We start from the raw sequence: 19,505 nt of genomic DNA, 5'->3' as shown, positions 1-19,505 counted from the left end.
AAAACGAACAGAAATTACTCCGTATATGAAATGGGCTGTACCCTCCGCAATCCCTCGCTATTTACGCTAAAGTTTGACTCTTTGCCACAATTCCACTTTTTAAAACAATTAAAAGCTTAAGCGTAAAGAGCGAGGGATTGCGGAGGGGACAACCCATTTCATATATGGAGTAATTTCTGTTCGTTTAAAGTTTTAATGTCGCTCCTTACTTTCAGTTAAAAAAAAACTAGTTTTTTTATTTATTCTCTCTATCAATAACCAAGTCCATCAGTTACATACTCAGAAATTTATTTTGAAAGGAGGGAAGGGAAATATATCGCAAAAGAGAGTAATTAACGTGAGAAATACTTATTAAAAGAAAGGTTTAGAATTATTAGAAAAAAAGAGGGGCTAGTCTCCTCTAAATGTCCCACTCTTTAAGCTATAGTTTAAATAAAGTATTGTTCGATGAAGCACTGAGTGCGAAAAATTGACAGTTCCTGATTGAACTCTTATGTAAATTAAATAAAAAAAACAAGTTTTTTTAACTGAAAGTAAGGAGCGACATTAAAACTTAAAACGAACAGAAATTACCCCGCATATGAAAGGGGCTGCTCCTTCTTCAACGCCTTGCTCTTTACACTAAAGTTTGACTCTTTCTCTCAAATCTACTTTTTAAAACAGTAAAAACTTTAGCGTAAAGAGCAGGGCGTTGAAGAAGGGGCAGCCCCTTTCATATACGGGGTAATTTCTGTTCGTTTTAAGTTTTAATGTCGCTCCTTACTTTCAGTTAAAAAACTTGTTTTTTTTATTTAATTTCTGAACGTTTTTTAGTTAATCCATGTTTTGATTTTGGCTCTCCGCAGATGAATAATTAAAGCGAAATTTGCATATTTATTTATTAGTTTTGATCGAATGATTTTGCGAAAAAAGGAGGGGAAGGAGGCCCAGTTGCTCTCCAATTTTTTGGGTACTTAAAAAGGCAACTAGAACTTTTACTTTTTACGAACGTTTTCATTAGTAAAAGATATACGTAACTTACGAATTAGCTTACGTAACAAACTTCTATGTTCGTATGTTTTTATTACGTATCTGAGAAGGTTCGCCCACTCGTCAATACCTCGTCAATAACTCTTTGCATTAAAGCTTAAATTTTGTCCCCTGAATCACAAAGGCCGTAGAATAAATAGTTGAAATTACTAAAAATCCTTTAGAGTAAAGAGTCAGGTATTAGGAGGAGGTGAACTTCTTATATGCATAATATTTTCTGTTCGTTTTAGGTTTTAATGCTACTCCATACTTCCAGTTGAAAAAAACTTTTTCTTATTTATTTTCTCATTGTTTTTTTTTTTTAAGTAATGCTAGAGAATGCTGCGCCCCCTTTATGGAAATCTTCTTCCCCCATGACAAATTCCTTCATGGAAAATTTCCCCCACATAGCCCCCTCTTCTCAACCCCCCTCCCAACCAAAAAATTCCCCTGAAAACGTCTCTACATTTCCCAATAACCATTAATATATGCAAACACTGGTCAAAATTTGCAACTTGCAGCCCCTCCCACGGAGACTGTGGGGGAGTAAGTCATCCCCAAAGACATAGTTATAAGGTTTTTCGACTATGCTGAATAAAATGGCTATCTCAGAATTTTGATCCGACTACTTTGGGGAAAAATGAGCGTGGGAGGGGGCCTAGGTGCCCTCCGATTTTCTTGGTCACTTAAAAAGGGCACTAGAACTTTTCATTTCCGTTCGAATTAGACCTCTAGCAAAATTCTAGGACCACTGGGTCGATACGATCACCCCTGGGAAAAAGAAAAAAAAACAAACAAATAAACACGCATCCGTGATTTGTCTTCTGGCAAAAAATACAAAATTCCACATTTTTGTAGATAGGATCCTGGAACTTGTACAATAGGGTTCTCTGATAGCTGAATCTGATGGTGTAATTTTCATTAAGATTCTATGACTTTTAGGGGGTGTTTCACCCTATTTTCTAAAATAGGGCAGATTTTCTCAGGCTCGTAACTTTTGATGGGTAAGACTAAACTTGATGAAACTTATATATTTATAATCAGTATTAAAATACGATTCTTTTGATGTAACTATTGGTATCAAAATTCCGTTTTTTTAGAGTTTTGGTTACTATTGAGCCGGGTCGCTCCTTACTACAGTTCGTTACCACGAACTCTTTGACATAGGCGTGTAAACTATATGTAACCTATATACCTATATAACCTATATACCATATATACCTATGTAAACTATATAGGCCTATAGGTGTGGCAGAACCTGTAATATACATAATAACTCCTTTTCGCCTGTAGTTAAGAAGTCGCTATTTACTCTCATTTGAACAAACTTGTGTGTTCTATCATCATTTAATCCCAAAAGGACAAGTCAATAAGTTCTTTACATGGTGAGTGATTAGCCAGGGGCTTCAAACCTTAAGCATTGAATAATGTATCTTAAGCTCAAATTAAAACCCTTCTCCAAAACTATTTCTTATTTCGCTATACAAATCCGTGCATGTTGTCAATTGTGATACCTAAGTTTAGTCAACATTGACTTCTATAGATGTTAGTTAGAAGAGTGATGCTTTACAGGCTGCGTTCAAAGCGGAGGCCGGTCGGGTCTCATTGCATTCTAAGGGTCTAATTCTCTTGGCCAGGCCTCAACTTATGGTATGATGAATATGAATCATTGTTTTAGGCAACCTCTCGGGAGGAAGTTGTAGTTGATCCCTGCCATCACTATAGCTCTCAATGTTCTAACCTTTTTAGATTTATTTTTTTTTAATAACGCTTTACTTCAGACCGCTCTCTATCACACGTAAATTCATAACCATACATATTTTACAATATAAAGCAGAAATTCTTTTTGGATACCCCCCTCTAATTTCATAAACGTAGACATATCACAGTACCGGTATAAAATATGAAAAAGAGGTTTTCGTGTAAAAACTGAGTTTTTAAAAACATAAAAAGCAAGCAGTAATCGAAGTGTTGTAAAGTATTCTTATTTGAATTATAATCGACTTTTAATTTTCTTTTGTATAAACTGCACTTACATTGAATTGTTTTTGTCTTTTGTTTCTGAAAACTATTATTTTTTATCTTCTTTTCTTTAAAGTCCAAATTAGCATTTAGAGTAAAAAAAGCTATGAACAAATTAGAATGCCAGAAAACAGACTTAAATAACCGACACAGACTGTTTTATATATAAGAATTAAATCACGCCTAAATTTTCAAAAATTTCACGTGAGGTTTTTCAAGTTATTGCATTCAATGGCTAATACATAGTTCAATATAATAGTACTATAGGTTTTTTATACCATATTACACAGGCACGATTGAAACCGTCCTTTCACCGAAAAAAATAAAGTGAAATACGATTTTAAAATTACTGAATAATTTTTCTCAAAATTATTGGTGTGTGCAACTGCACCCTTCCCTCCAAACGATACCACTGATTGAAATCCTCCTCTCACCAAAAAATTAAAGAAACAGAATGAAACAGGGCGTTGAACCCCAACCGGTTATTTAAAGATAAATCTCATTGCAAGGGTAAAACTAGATCTTGTCGTATTAACATATAATTAGCATATAATAATATAATTAGCAATATAATTAACATATAATTATAACATATAATCTAATTAGCAATATAATATAATTAGCAATATACAAATATAATGTACAATATTATATTATAATATACAAATATTATAATATACAATATAATATAATATAATACAATATCATATAATTAGCAATATAATTAACATATAATTATAACATATAATTAACATATATTAACATTTAAAGGAAATCAAAGCATCTAGGTGTCCTTGCGATTTAATTTTTTTTGTGGAATGACATAATACTACAGCTCCTGACCTTAATCATCACGGAAGAACAAACCAAATTTAGCCACTGATTGAATCCATCCTTGTTATTCATATAGTGAAGATGCATGCCAATTTTTATCAGAGTACTTAAATCATGTTGGACATGGAACAAAACTTTTTAGATGGTATTTTTGTAAAATACATATCTCAACAGAAAAACAAAACATATTCAGTTCATATTTCACAAATGGTAGACATGACAGCCCTTTTCGAAATCAGAGTCATTTCAGTATTTTGGAAGTCTATTACCGAGGGAGCCCCTGGACCCGTAGCTTTCCCAAGCTAAAGATTTTCTTATATAGGGGGAGGCGAATAAGCGACAATGATTGACAGTTTTGTTTTTCTCAGAAAAATGTAAATACGAAGCTGCTACGGAAATGATGCAGGTTTTCAAGTCTTTAAAAGTTAAAATTTGAATTAATTCACATAATCAATTTTGATTAAATTTAAAATTAAAAAGAACAAAATTATTTTTTTTTTCCTTTGATAATACATTCGTTAATACTTTTACAAACCAGAAAGGTTCTCGTCTTGACAGATCCATTTTTTGGTTGGCAGACATTGCTTCAAGAAACTCAGAAATTTGTTCTCCTTAGATTCTAAAAATGTTTGCTAGAGTTCTACGAGTCAGTCTCCCAGAACTACGATTTCTATGACTATTTTCAACACTCTATCACTCTCAAACATACTCAAAACTAATAAAGACTATGTTTATATGTAGTAAAATGTATGTTTATTTTAAATATTAATCCTTCCGATTCGTCCTGTTGCACCTCAGAATTTGTTGAATATGTTGACGAGAATATGTTGGACAAGAGAAAAAAAAGAAATATTTATTTAAATTATATTTATGTACAAATATTTATATCTATAAGAAATTATCAAAGAAAAAAAGGGATTGCTGCCCTATACTTTTGTCTTACAAAGCATATTTAACTCCTAAGGTCTGTTTTTTAATGTATATTCACAAGCAAAGAAATTTACTTCCAGAAACATGAAAAAGTACCACATACTTAAAGGCAGGCTAAATAATGGTAATAGATAAGTCAAGAGGTTTATCCCGTAGTATTCACAAATTTATTCTACAAGAATTGGGACCAGTAATCTAGAATGAAAAAAAAGTTTACCAATGAGTAAGGAACAATTTTTTGAAGTAGTGAATCCTAGTATCTAAATAGTTACTAAAATATTAAGTCTGGGATACAATCGACCTGAAAGTGAATGCAAAAACTGATAACATTGGTTACCAAGGTTAGCAGATTCCCCGTTTAAACTAGCTAAGAGAAGAGTTTATCGTATCCTTTCTTACAAACTGAACATCCACAATAAATTTTCTAAAATATATCTATATCTAAGAAAATCTTCTAAAATAACAAAATTTCTAGAGAATGAAGTAACTTCATGTTTAAAATCCGACTAGTTCTTGTGTTAAAAATATTAAGCTACTTAAACTAACGACTAATTTTATAATTCAATGCAATTTTTAAAGTTTTCTTTGAAATATAAAGATAGTTTTCTTTGTTTCTCTATAATCAGAATCTCCATTTGTCTTATTTGTCCTTTTTTATTTGTTTCTATGGTTTTTTTTCTCTCCTCTCCGAGTTCTCTAATTTCTCTCTGAGAATTAACCATATTCTCCATTATCTTATTCTAAATCCCCTATGGTCTTTTGTCAAAATGTCCTTCTAGTTGACGGTCATTTACTTCAATAATCTCTTCAGAAATTTGCTGTTTCTTATCCGGTTCTGTTGTTGTTTTAAAACGAAAAGATATTTGTTTTTGATAGTTCTACCTCACTTAATCACTCCTAATCAATTGAACCGATCTACTTTCAAAAATTCAATTTGATTCCGAAAATGCTAGACCAGCATTGACTGGTTTCAACACTTAAATTAACACTAAAAGGTAGATGAAAATTAGTCTACCGAATTTTGTTTTACAGGATTTATAAACAAATAAAATTTGCATATTTTGTGATAAAAAGTGAAAAATGTTATGTTAGGTTGTAAAACCTAGGCAAAATAATAACTAATTTGATAATTCATCTCCACACTACCTTTATAATCGGTTTATTTTTCCATGAGATTCTGAGGTCTTTTAGTACAGAAGTTGTTTCTGATGATATTGTAGAAATTTGATGATATTTCTAGAATGTGTTATTGTTTCTAAACACGAAAAAGTAAATGATTATACCACAATTTTAAAGTAATGTTTGTAGTTGCTTTAGTGGACTTCTGCCAGCTATTGATGAACGAAAAAAAATATATTAGACATAACAACGGGTTCAATTCATTAATAATATAAACAAAAGGACTTCTTCCAAAATTTTAATCTAGCCGATCGAAACATGTTAGATGTTATTGACAAGAGCTTTACAATGTTCCTTTCTTCGATATGTGCTTTCTTCGATATCGATGTTCCTTTCTTTCTTCGATATGTTCCTTTCTTCGATATGTGCCATCTAGTCGACAGTTATTATTTCAATAGGCCCTGTAGAGCTTCCTTTAGACATTACTTTTTCAGAGATGCCTTTGGTGTCCCAACATTAGTTCAACAAACCCTCCTCCCTCTCCTGGGAAAATTGTATTTCTTATAAGCTCAAAATTTGTCAATCATTGGCGGTACTGAACTATAAGTAGAGAGAAACTCGTACTAGTAGTAACTAGAACCTTAAACAAAAGGTATTTTGATGTTAACCTTAGGTATTTTTGTTTAACCTTAAACAAAAGGTATTTCGATGACAATATAGGCAACAAAAGAATTTCTTTTTGTTTTGGTGCTTGTAGATAAGTCATATTCATTTTGTCTAAGGCTACCATTAAGTTTAAAGATACCGGGAAACCTCTGAAAAAATGAGTGATATTAGTGATGCTTTGAATAGATTTAGATGGAGGAGGAGCGTGCGTAGCTGAGTTGGTCTCAGGCGTTTTAGTGCTGTAGTGAGTTGGTAGTACCAGTAGGATGTCGGAGAATCTCTAGGATAAAATTTTAAGCCCTCATCGTAGAAAATAAAAATTGTTGTATTATTCTTGAGAAGGATGGTTAGAATGTCTGTTTATTTGCTTCATTTTACCAAATTTTGACAAGGAGTCATCACGCTTAAAATATCGGGAGAGGGGCCACTCGCACAAAAATCAAAAGTCCTGGCGCTTTTTTAAATAACGAAGAAATTGTGTAAAGGCAATGTAGCCATTTTTTGCTGCAAAACCAAAAATATCTGAACCAAAAACCAAAAAATCTGAACCATTTTTTGCTGCAAAACCAAAAAAATCTGAACCAAAAATGGCAGAACCAAAAATATCTGCCATTTTTTTTGGTGCAAAACAACGGTTTCTACTAACGAGGTCTAAATGCTATCGATCGGAACTCTGAGGGGGTAAATCGATCAAGACTATCAAAAGCTAGAGGCTACCAGACTATAGTCATACCTGCTCATGAAATATAGCCAAGATTTATGAATGACCTGTATTATTCTTTGTTGATTTACCATCACACTTCTTCCCGTAGAAAAGGGTAGCTTAATGGCATGGCCTAATCAATGAAAACTTCGTTTAAAATAATTTGTTCCCAAACACTTAACACTAGCCCTGAATCTCTGAACAGATTCAGTTTCTAGATGAACAAACTGTCAATTCAAGCTTCTATGAGTCCTAGTTTCATAAATTATGTCTTGAATATTTACTATAATTGGCTAGTCACAAAAATTAATTTTAAAATATCTCAATTTTTTAATAATAAAATCATATATTCTAAAATTGCGAATTAAGTACAAAAATAGAAAGCACCATAAAAATAAAATAATTGGCAATCGATACATTTTTCTCTGAGAAAAATTACCTTGACGAACAAACCCTATCTACCCTAGGTAAAAAGACCTGTCATTTAATTTCAACTACGCAACTCCTACATTTGATCAAGTCTCTTTCAGTTGTACTTGTTGTTTAGTTTCTACGCGGTGTGCTCTTTTCCAAGTTCCACTTTCTTTTCTTCAAGGAGAGCAAGCTTTTCTTTCTGGGCCGCTCTCTTCTTCTTTGCCTTCTCTCGTATTAGTGCCAAGCTTCTTCGGCATAGATTCTCAACGTAGGACTCGAGGAAGAGCATTAAATTGCCATAGTAAGCCCACTGAAAAAAACAGGTTTTAGTTTCTAATAAAAAACGGCACTGGTTTGAGTGGGAGACAATGAGTGTGCAAAACAGAACATAAAGGAGAATAGTCTCGTTTTCAGGAGAAAAGATGAAACATATACACATAATTTACCCGTTCTTTAGTGTTTTCAAATTCTTACATTTAAGCCAGCTTGAAGAAGCAGTTATATAGAAATGAAAAACTGTGTTTTGAAGATATAATTTTTTTCAATATTGTCCTAGGGTCCTTTGAAATTGTGGCACTTACTTATTGCTACTTATCATTTTCTTTCATTATTCAATTTGCCAGTGAAAGACTACAGAAAAGTATAAAAGTATAAAAAGGGAGGTAGGTTTTCAAAATGATTATTACAAATTTTTGTCATAGATGACATTTCCTTCCAGTTGTAAGGCTTATTCTGGCGAACAAATTGTAGATAAAAAATCACATGAATTTTTTTTACATTCATTTGTGGATTAACAATAATTTTTGGGAGAAAAGTTTGATTATTGTTGTAAAAGAATGGCAATGTTCGATTCAAAATCGATTGAGTACTATTTTACCATTTTCAAGTAAAATCAGGTTTACTCTTGTATTTTCACTGTTCATACACCTTCCCAATGACTGGTCAAATTCTAAGGGTTTCAATTAAATACAACAAAATTCCTTCTGACCCCTTTGGATGGCAAAGGGGTGGGTAATTAAAAGAGCACATTCTTCTGTATTATTTTTGGTTAGAGATCAAACTAATAATAAGTATATCAACTATTATGGCAAAGTAACTGTTTTTCTCTCCTAAAATTACAAGAACAAAAACAATTTTCCCTCATAATATTCATCCCTGAAATTTCCCGCTTAGATTTGACCAACAAGTTTGACAAAAAAAGATTGTAATTTTGGACGGTTTTCATCCATGATGACCAACAAGTTTTGACCAACAATTTTGACTAAAAACGATTGCATTTTTGGATGCTTTCATCCATTATGACCAGCAAGTTTTGACCAACAAGTTTGACCATTATGGATGCTTTCATCCATGAAGACCAGCAAGTTTGACCAGATTTGACAAACAAGTTCGACAAAAAACCATTGCAATTTTGGATGGTTTTCATCCATGATGACCAACAAGTTTTTATCAACAAATTTGACAAAAAACGATTGCAATTTTGGATGCTTTCATCCATTATGACCAGCAAGTTTTGACCAACAAGTTTGACCAGATTCGACCTACAAGTTTGACATAAAACGATTGCAATTTTGGATGGTTTTCATCTATGATGTTGTTAAACAAAATCTAAGATGGTCCCTAAAACATGATTGTTGATCAGCAATGTTACCAGAACAGGCTTATAGTAAATTGCCTTCCCACATGTTGATTCTTTGTGTTATCGACAAAAATCTGAAAAACTTTTTCCCATAACATTAAAATACGCTTTCAATGCTTTCTCCTGTTGTTGTTAGTTTATTATCCGCTTCCTCTTCCAATTTTGTATAAGCTTCCATGCTCTTTTTTCTTATTTTTTTTTTATCTAGGTTAAGTCAAACTGATTTTTAGTGAATTTATGAAAAAAACCTATATTAAAAAAAATTGACCAAACAGAATCACTATATACTAACTTATAATCATGAATACCTTCCTACGGTTTGGACTTAGAATTATTTGTTTAGAAAAAATTCTTTAATTTTTATCCTAAAATATATAAATAATGATATTAGAGATGTTGATATGAACACGATATATGAGATTTGAGATTGACATAGCCAACTCTTAATAGCTGTGGAATTTAAATTTGTTTTATTTACCCGCAATAAAAGATGGAGAATATCGCTTGTCATCTGTTCAATGTGGTATACTTTGGATCTTTCTAAAACAGAAGGTTAAGGAAGCTGAAGAAGCTTTCTAAATGAAGGCTGATAAACCTAAAAACCTTCAAAAATCAGCACCTAGAACTGCTTGGTCACACTCTGGGTCTTCCCGATGGCAAAAATGTTGCCACAGTCTAAATGGTGGTTTCAAAACTCAAGAGACGAAAACTCGGAGGACAAATATAATCTATAGCGGAATCTAGAGGAAGTTCTGGAGCCACAAGGAGGCTTCCTCATTTTGTAGGAAACACAATCGTAGATGGGTTTTTGGGAAAGAGTCTATAGAATTGTCTTCCAAATGGGGTGACTGAAGATAATTGGTGAAGCCGCCATCAACCTGTCAAAATAGTCGTCAAACGTAGCTCACTCTTTAGTAGGGGAAAACATTGCTTGGTTAAACTCAAAGATGTTTAAACTAAAAAATGTTTCATGCCGTCTGGTGTAGGGGTTGACTAAAGAAATTTAAATTAGGTTTGTTGGCCTAAATAATTCAAATACTATCGGAACATTACAATCTAATCTGGCGCGTGTACTAGCCTATACATACCGACAGTGATCACACTGCTTTTACATTATCAGAAAAACGAGAATTAATGAGTATTTCTATCAATATGATGATTAAAATAAAACCTAGGTAAAAATTTATGCTATAATAGCCTAATAGCCATCTTCAGCAAATTATACTGTAAAAACTAACAACTCAACCCAAATCTTTGATTAAATAACGATGAATACAAAACCATACAGGGCCTTGTTATGGCAATACATACTCAAAGAAGACAAAATTGTGAGATTCTTTTTTTTAACTACGGAGCTGTTCAGAGCAGTAGCATATTTTTGTCATTGTTGCCACACCAAGCCATGATAATAAGTAACCAAAATTAGTTATATCTGACAGCATTTTGAAACCATGAAAACTCAACGATTAAATATGTTTTAATCCCCAAAGACAGCATCTTCTAAGAAAAATTATATTCCCTTAAGCGGTTTGGTCTTATTTTTTGCTTATTTTTCTTATTTATTACTTATTTTTCTTGTTTTTTGCTTATTTTTCTAATTTATTGCTTATTTTTTGATAATTTTTCTTTTTTTGCTTATTTTTTGTTTTTTTTCTTATTTTTCGATTATTTTTCTTATTTTTTGCTTATTTTTCTTATTTATTGCTTATTTTTCACCCACGTATTCGTTTTTATTCATTTTGCATTGGCTACTGCCGAATTCTTATTGGATAAAGAGATATTTTGTTTATCAAAAATTTAATTCTAAATTTTTTTTCTAATTCATTAAGTCATAGCTTATTGTATAAGTTTCCGCTAAATCAATTAGGCAATCAAATTTCCTTTTGACTGTTCTCGGTACTTTAAAATAAAGAAATGTAAAGTATGATTTTTACCTGAAGCTTGTGATACCAGTATCCACCAGACCAGGTTTCCAAACCAAATGTGTGAATATGTTCCTTGACGAAAGTTTGTGGAGTTGGTATAGAAAGGGAGTGACGGCGAATTCGGCTCATATTAGTGGCAACAAATCCCGGTGTCACACATTGGACTACGACACCGCATGGCTTATATTCCAAAGCTAAATCCTGGCTAAACTTGAGCACAAATGCCTAAAAAGAAGTGTGTTTTTATTAATAAAATCTGCTTTAATGGTGTATTCCTTTATTTATATATTATAAGCCACAGATATGAGGGCTGTGATGTCAAAATCATTACTAGTTTATAGTTGAGTTGTCAGAATCAGATCTGTAATAAATTAAGGTTGTAAATTTGGAGTGGACAGATAACCCCGAACTCCAATAAATAAGAGAGCCTAGTAAATGGAGTCCCAGAAATTAATGATAAAAAACAGAGTCTGTGTTTCAAACCAGAGAAAAGGGCCCTAAACTATGTAAATAGCCCATTTAGAATAGACTTGTCATAGATATATGTTAACAAAAAATCGAAATACTGTAACATTTCAAACATAACATATCATCATGCATCTTAAAATAATTAGTCTGGTTTGAGATTTTGGTACATATAGTAGGAGAGGAAGACAATAAAATTTCGTACTCGATCACACACATGGCTGCCACCCGGTGAAAAGAACCACTAGATTTTAGGGGTTTTTTGGCTGATTTAGTAACCTTTTTCAATAATCTAGTGATTTATTTGCTGATTTTAAGGCGATATAAAATATCCCTGTAAATAGTGATAAATCACTAGGGGTGGCAATTCTGGTCACACAGACCAGTCGGATATCACTTGGTCGTTCCATTTGGGACTGTCTACTAGATTCTTTTGAACTTAGGCAACATGCAAAATGATGCGAGTATTCATTTTAAGCGTCGATTTAAGGCTGTAATGCATGAGAATGACATGACAATGACATGACTGGCTTCAATGGATCGCATAGAATGTTGTCTGAGCGCAACCCGTTTCTTCTCTAAAGGTCACATACCCAGGAAGTGGCATTAATTTACATTCATGCTTGGATATATTGCACTACAACTTTAAAAAGGTAAAGGTAAAGGATACGGCATTAGACTTGCAGTCCCTACCGGCGGTGCTGATCTCCGTTTCTTGGCCCTTCAGCCAGGAAGTGCAATGGGGGGTTGGGGGCCAACCATCCTGTGCTTTCGCACTCCCTCCCCGTTTACCTTCCTCAGATTTCTCCAGGTACCCATTTAGGGCTGGGTCGACACTGTCGATTAAAATGTTTCATCCCTATCTTGAACCATTCGTCATGGACTTTCGTCATAGAAAGGCAGTATGCTCTTCAAAGTTATCTTAGGAAAAAAGAAAAACTTTGACTTTAGGGGAGTAGTACTGATAAGGATCCCCACCCATCTTTCAGCATGTGCCTGCCTTGGACATAGTCAACATTCCAGTAATGAATATTTTAATAAATCTATTGACAGCGCGTCTTAAAAATTCGGAATATATTTTTCAGATTCTAGAATCATTTTGCATGTGGTTAAGAATTTCCGTTTAATTACTGGGATATAGTCAAAAGAAATTAATGCTTTACAGTTGGGATCATGGGCGTATGAAGAAAGGGAAGGGGTAGGAGGGTAGCTGCCCCCCCTAGAACATTATATTTACAATAGATATGGCTTACAAAGCAGATGGTTGAAAAAACAATTGAAAAAGGTTGATGGCTAAAACGCAGTTGATAAAAGGTAGATTGTTACTAGAAATAAACAGAAATGTCCACATATAGGTTCCAATATCGATATCGTATATCGACACGCGCAAAATATATTTTTACTGTGGCCCCGAAAATCGCTGCTTTGCACACAAAATTAGATGATTTTAACACTTTAGGAACTAACCGTTGTGGCAACCCTGTACACATTACTACCTCGTACTATATCAAATAAATCTGATGAAAAGAAATAGCCTTAGTGCTTGACAGGTGATTTCCAATCAATACATTTTATCATAAGGGTAAGTACTGCTGCCTCCCCCCTTTAGAAAAGAAGCCACTTGCGCCCATGGTTGAGACGGTGGGTTTCTCACTGCAAAAACTGAATAAAATTTAAATAAACTTAATAGCTTAGCTGGGTTCATTTGAAGTGTTTTTTTTTTTTATTTGATAATTGGGTATTGAAGATTTTATATTATATTTTGAATGACTGTGTCACAGCTTGCAGTAAGTTGGTAAGTTGCAGTACAGTTGGACAACCCCAGCAAGGCAGAACATATGCAGAACTCGATGCACTATCTATGTCACAAGAAAAAATACAACAACCAAGATGTACACCTCTCAAAAAGAAGAAGAAGACGAAAAAAGAAGAAAAATGAACGTAACTCAGGAAAACATATGACTAGAGATACGGGTGATAATCACCAAGTAACTTACAAAATATTAGAATAACCTGCTATTGTAAGCTGAAAGAACTATCTTCATTAGATTATTTTTTAAACGTGAGCAGCGATGGTGATTTACTTACTATGTGATATCGGTACTAATATCGATATTATGCCTCGACAGGCGCAAAATCTATTTTTACTGTAGCCCGAAAATCACCGCTTTGCATGCAAAATTGGACAGTTTTAACACTTTAGGAACTAACCGTTGTGGCAACCCTGTACACATTACTACCTCGTGCCATTTCAAATAAATGGTGATACTATTGTGATAACTGTATTTAACAATGAGAGGAGGTTAAAACTTTATACTTAATCTTGATACCTCATTCTTAATAAAAGGGAAAATGAACTTGATTCTAGGTCTTGATATATGACAATTCTTATTTTTATTCAAAAGTTTCAGTCCATTCAAAAAGTAAAAATGATTTTTTGACTTTTTATGAGGAAGAGACACAATTGCAGTTTTGCCGTTTCTAAATTATTGAGTGACCACAGGTGCCAAATTCCACCCTAAAAGCAAAATTTTACGTCTCCTCCAAGGAGTCTCCTCTGACAGCATGGAATCTTCTCCATGAAAAAAGAATATTTTTATGTGATTGCTGCCTCTGTCAGTTTGCCTCGGTACAAATTAACATTTAACAATTTTGGAATTTTCATAAAAAAAATACGGTTTGCCTCGGTCCAAGTTAACGATTATCCCTCCAGTCGATAATTCAACCCTTCAGCCAAATCACGAGCTCTAATATAGTTTTAATAGAACTGGAGGGATGAAAATTCATCCTTCCAGTCAATAATTTTTTGGACTTTTCATAGGAAATACGGTTGATTTAAACTCTGGTGTATAAAATTGAACGAAATAGCACCCGTCTAGTTTTACACTATTTTACACTGTTCAACTGTTTTACACTATTAATACTGATCGTTTGTACTAAAATAAGTCGAAAGAACCTTAATTTTTTAATTTTATTAATTTCTTAATAGCTTATTTTTAAAATTAAGCTTGAAACTGATTTTCAAATAGAATTGCGTAACAACCGCAAGGGAAGTAATATATTTTTGGCAATTATCATTTTTTTTCTTATAATTGCCTTTGTTTCTTTCAATTAATACAAATCACACGGTCATATTTAGAACTTAATTTCTTTTGAACAAAGGCTCTAATATAGTTTTAATAGGAAGTAAACACTGTTAGCAGGGGCGTCAATTCATAAAAATACAGGGGGTAAGAGCACTGATTTTTCTTATTTAAGAAAAATAACAATTTAAAATAGACACTTTTTAAATTCTGGAGGGGGAAGGCAGGCATTATTTTTTTTTTAGTCTTTTCATTGAAACTATAACAAATGTATTTGTCAGAATCTAAGGATCGATGATCCTCTATACTGCCCCTTCCCCGCCCAAAAGCCACCGAGGACTGTTGATGCCAGTGACAAACCAACAATGGCCACAAAAACTAGAAATAGCTTAAAACAAACTTAGATAATAAATTTCGGATTTCAATTGAAGTTCTCAGTTTATTTGGATCCAACCCTGATATTTTTTTTTGAAATTAGTGGATTATTTTACTTTTAAATATTTTATTTTTAGGTCAATTTAAAAACTAATTCTCAAACAGTCAAACGAAATTGGAATATCAAGAATAACGACATTAACAGAATGTAGATAACATTAACGATGGATAGAAGGACATTAATAGAATTTGGTGATTCACATGAAATACGTTTATATAGTTAACACTTCAATTGACGCAAAACTCAATGTCAAAGGATCCGTCTCAAGCGGCACTTCACAAGGCTAAACGACTCTACATCATACCTACCAAGGGAGTATCCAGGTTTTTTTCTGGGGAGGTATTTGCTTTTAGGAGGAGGGGTACAAAAAAGAAACTTTTCAAAACACGTCAAAAATCTGTTAATATATATTTTGTTACTCTTTTACAAGCCTGAGAATTATTTTTTTGGGTGGTGGGTCAAAACCAGTAGCCCCCTGGATACGAAATTGATACCTACCTATCTTTAATATGCTTATAAAGACACAACTTTTGCACTTAAAGCTAAAAAAAATGGATGAAGATTAGATAAACAAGATGTTTTTAAAAGTTTCAGCTTTTAACTTTTGGGAAGAACTACTGTTTTTAATCAGTTTTAAACATATTTGTAGGCTTATAAAATGTCAGATAAGTGAAGCATGGCTATTTAATGATCATAATTAAAAATGATACGAATGGTCAATTCGCTTAAATAAATTTGGAAAAGTTAGTTCCCAATTACAAAATAAAATAAAAAATAGAATTAGTCATTGAAAAAACTCTTAAATTCGAAGTAAACACTTTATATAATAATGTTATAATGTTTCATTTAAATACAAAAAAGACAAAAGCAAAATGAGTGTGAAAAAAATCATAACTTGACAGGAACTTGGCATTTCTTCAAGCAAATATTTACAGAAGCAGTAGAAGAAAACCTCAAGTCCATTTGTTAATTTCACTGCCCTTAAGCAAAGAGACTGAGCAATAAATTAACTAATATTTACAGCGTTATTACAACAAAAAATATTGATGAGGTATTGGTGAGACGCCTTGCCGAGGGAACTTCATTGCAGAGAGACTTAACAGAAGAATCATATTTGACGAAAGCGTTCGCGTAGCGTTTTACGCGTTGTGCTCTTTGATAGAACTGGTGATGTCATTAATTTTTGATCTCTTGAATAAAGCTTTTTGTCTAATAGTTGCCAGTTGTCTTCTACAGAAGGTCTCGACCCATTGCTCAAAAAAATGCATGAGGGTTCTGTAGTAGGTCAGCTGAAAAATAAAATAAAAATTAAACAATTTCTTATTTAGTAAATAATTCCATAGTTTATTTATTGAAATTTAGTTATTAATTTAGTTATTAAATAATACAATGAAGTTTAGTTAAATTTAAAATAATTAATGTTATTTTTGATAATAATTAAAAATAATAGATGAAAAAATAATGAAATAAAATAAGTTTTTATTCTTATGTAACATCAGTGGTGGATATTTTTTATTCGTGTTTTTAAAATTAAAAATAAAAATTAAACAATTTCTTATTTAGTAAATAATTCCATAATTTATTTATTAGAATTTAGTTATTAATTTAGTTATTAAATAATTCAATGAAATTTAGTTAAATTTAAAATAATTAATGTTATTTTTGATAATAATTGAAAATAATAGATAAAAAATAATGAAATAAAATAAGTTTTTATTCTTATGTTACAACATCAGTGGTGGATATTTTTTATAATGTGAGTTGTTCTTATTTATTTTTTTTCGTGTTTTTAGTTGTCGCCGTTGTTCTGTGTTTTATTTAAAAAAAAAATTTTTTTGTTTTTTCATTCTTTTCGTTTTTCTCCGTCGAGAAAGGCTCCCAGGCGTGGAGCCGAAAGATTCAGAATATTTTCTTTTTTTTCAATTTGTTGCTTTGTTTTCACTGCTTTGTTGAAATTAAAACCCATTTTTTGCTTAGTTTTTCGTAAAAATAAAACTTCTAATAAATAACATAATAACTTTTAATATGAAAAAAACTAAAAAATGTTATCAAACTAACAAATAAAAGTAACAGAATAACCAACAGTTAATACAACAGATGAATAGAATTAAAATAAATTAATATGATATTATCTCTAGATGATAATTAATCAGCGTTTTTTATCAAGGGTTGTTCCAAGTAAAAATTTATTCTGTACAAATTAGGCCTGGGCTAATTCGGGGAAATCTGGGTATGTATACTGATGTTATACTGATACGATTTCCCTTCCCTGTGAGCTGGTAAGCTCAACTAGTAGACAAACATTTTTGACTTCCGGTCAATAATTAATAATATCAAATAACTCAGGTAAAATAACAAATAATAATATAATAATAATAATAATAATAATATCAAATAAAACAGTATAATAACAATGAAATAACAAAGAGCTAGGACAGTGAATTAATAAAACTAAAATAAATGAATGAAAAGATAAGAAGATAAACATACTAAACTTCTACGAAATAGTTCGATAAACTGTTCCTAAAACCCCAAAACGGTTAGTTGATCAGCTAAAAGATAAATAGAAAATAACTAATAAAGAATCATAAATAGAATAATGATAAGAATAAGTAATGATTATAACCAATAAAATGTTTAATAGCAAATAAAATTGATAATAATAAAACAACTAAAAAGGCTAAGACAACTAAATAATATAAGAAGAATAATATGATAAAAAAATAATCTAAAGAATCATAAAAAAAGAAACAATGGTCCTCTTAAAAAAACTACGTATGGCTCTAGGTAAAGCATAAAGGCTCTGTAATAGGCCAGCTGAAAAATCAAAATTGAATATCTGATAAAAAAAAATAATTGTAACTAAATATTTAAATATAATGATAAAAAATAAAGCAAAAACGATCAAAATTACTAATAATTATCACTAGCAATATCACGATAAATAATAAAAACAATAAAAATAGCAGCAAATTAATGAAAAATAATAACAAAGTAACTGAGAACTAATACAATGAAGTAGGCCTAATAGTTGAATCGACCTTTTTTCATCAATGATAGTTATAAAATATATCCTAATTTATTATCTTAAATATCTTTCTTCGCTATATTCAACAAGAGCTAAGAGCTCATATGGCACTTGTGACGAGGTCGGAACAGCCAAGAGCCCATATGGTATGAGCTCTAGCAAAATTCTAAGAATCAACACATTGCTTTAGAAGGAAATTCAGAGGCTTAATGCCTGTCGGGATTCAAAATAAGTGCTCTGAGTCACGAGGTCCTTCTAAATATCAAATTCATTAAGATCCGATCATCCAATCGTAAGTTACAAATACCACAATTTTTCTCAGATGGTCAAATCGGGGAAAACGACTTTATCAAGTCACTTTGTGTAGCTCCCTGACACGCCTAAAAATTTTCATTGTCCTAGATCGTCCAGAAGCACCAAATTCGCCAAAGCACTGAACCACACCCCCTAAATTCCCCAAAGAGACCGGATCCAGTCCGGTTATGTCAATCACGTATCTACAACACTTAAAAGCATTTTCCAAGATTTCCAGTTTCCACCTCCAACTCTCCCCAATGCTAAAATATCTGGTCGGGAAAACGACTTTAATAAGTCAATTTGCGCAGCTCTTTCAGCCGCCTACCAATTTTCATCGTCCTAGCACGTCCAGAAGCACCAAACTCGCCAAAGCACTGAACCCCACCCCCTAACATCCTCAAAGAGAGCGAATCCAGTCCGGTAATGTCAATTACGTATATACAGCATTTATAAGCGTTTTCCAAGATTTCCATTTTCCCCCTCCAACTCCCCCCAATGTCAACAGATCTGGTCGGGATTTAAAATAAGAGCTCTGGGTCACGAGATCCTTCTAAATATCAAAATTCATTAAGATCCGATCACCCACTCGTAAGTTACAAATACCACAATTTTTCTCAGATGGTCAAATCGGGGAAAACGACTTTATCAAGTCACTTTGTGTAGCTCCCTGACACGCCTACAAATTTTCATTGTCCTAGCACGTCCAGAAGCACCAAATTCGCCAAAGCACTGAACCACACCCCCTAATTTCCCCAAAGAGACCGGATCCAGTCCGGTTATGTCAATCACGTATCTACAACACTTAAAAGCATTTTCCAAGATTTCCAGTTTCCACCTCCAGCTCTCCCCAATGTCAAAATATCTGGTCGGGATTCGAAGTAAGAGCTCTGATACATGAGTTCCTTATATACATCAAATTTCATTAAGATTCAGTCA

The 19,505-nt window shown here is 32.5% G+C and overlaps 1 protein-coding gene across 2 annotated transcripts in view; it reads right to left on the bottom strand.

Annotated features, from left to right (window-relative positions):
- Positions 1 to 7,547: 7,547 nt before the first annotated feature.
- Positions 7,548 to 19,505, bottom strand: part of LOC136042127 (very-long-chain 3-oxoacyl-CoA reductase-B-like) — a gene marked incomplete at its 5' end in the record, with an annotated part of 58,354 nt that continues 46,396 nt past the window's right edge. The window contains 2 exon segments of one of the 2 annotated variants that reach the window (XM_065727036.1): positions 7,548 to 8,006; positions 11,270 to 11,485. In XM_065727036.1, coding sequence (XP_065583108.1) covers positions 7,833 to 8,006; positions 11,270 to 11,485 — 390 coding nt within the window. 2 annotated transcript variants of the gene reach the window in all.

Source organism: Artemia franciscana, unplaced genomic scaffold (assembly GCF_032884065.1).
Source record: "Artemia franciscana unplaced genomic scaffold, ASM3288406v1 PGA_scaffold_67, whole genome shotgun sequence".
Classification (NCBI taxonomy): Eukaryota; Metazoa; Arthropoda; class Branchiopoda; order Anostraca; family Artemiidae; genus Artemia; species Artemia franciscana.
The sequence above is the reverse complement of the archived record's forward strand: the minus strand, read 5'-3'. Positions and strand labels throughout refer to the sequence as shown.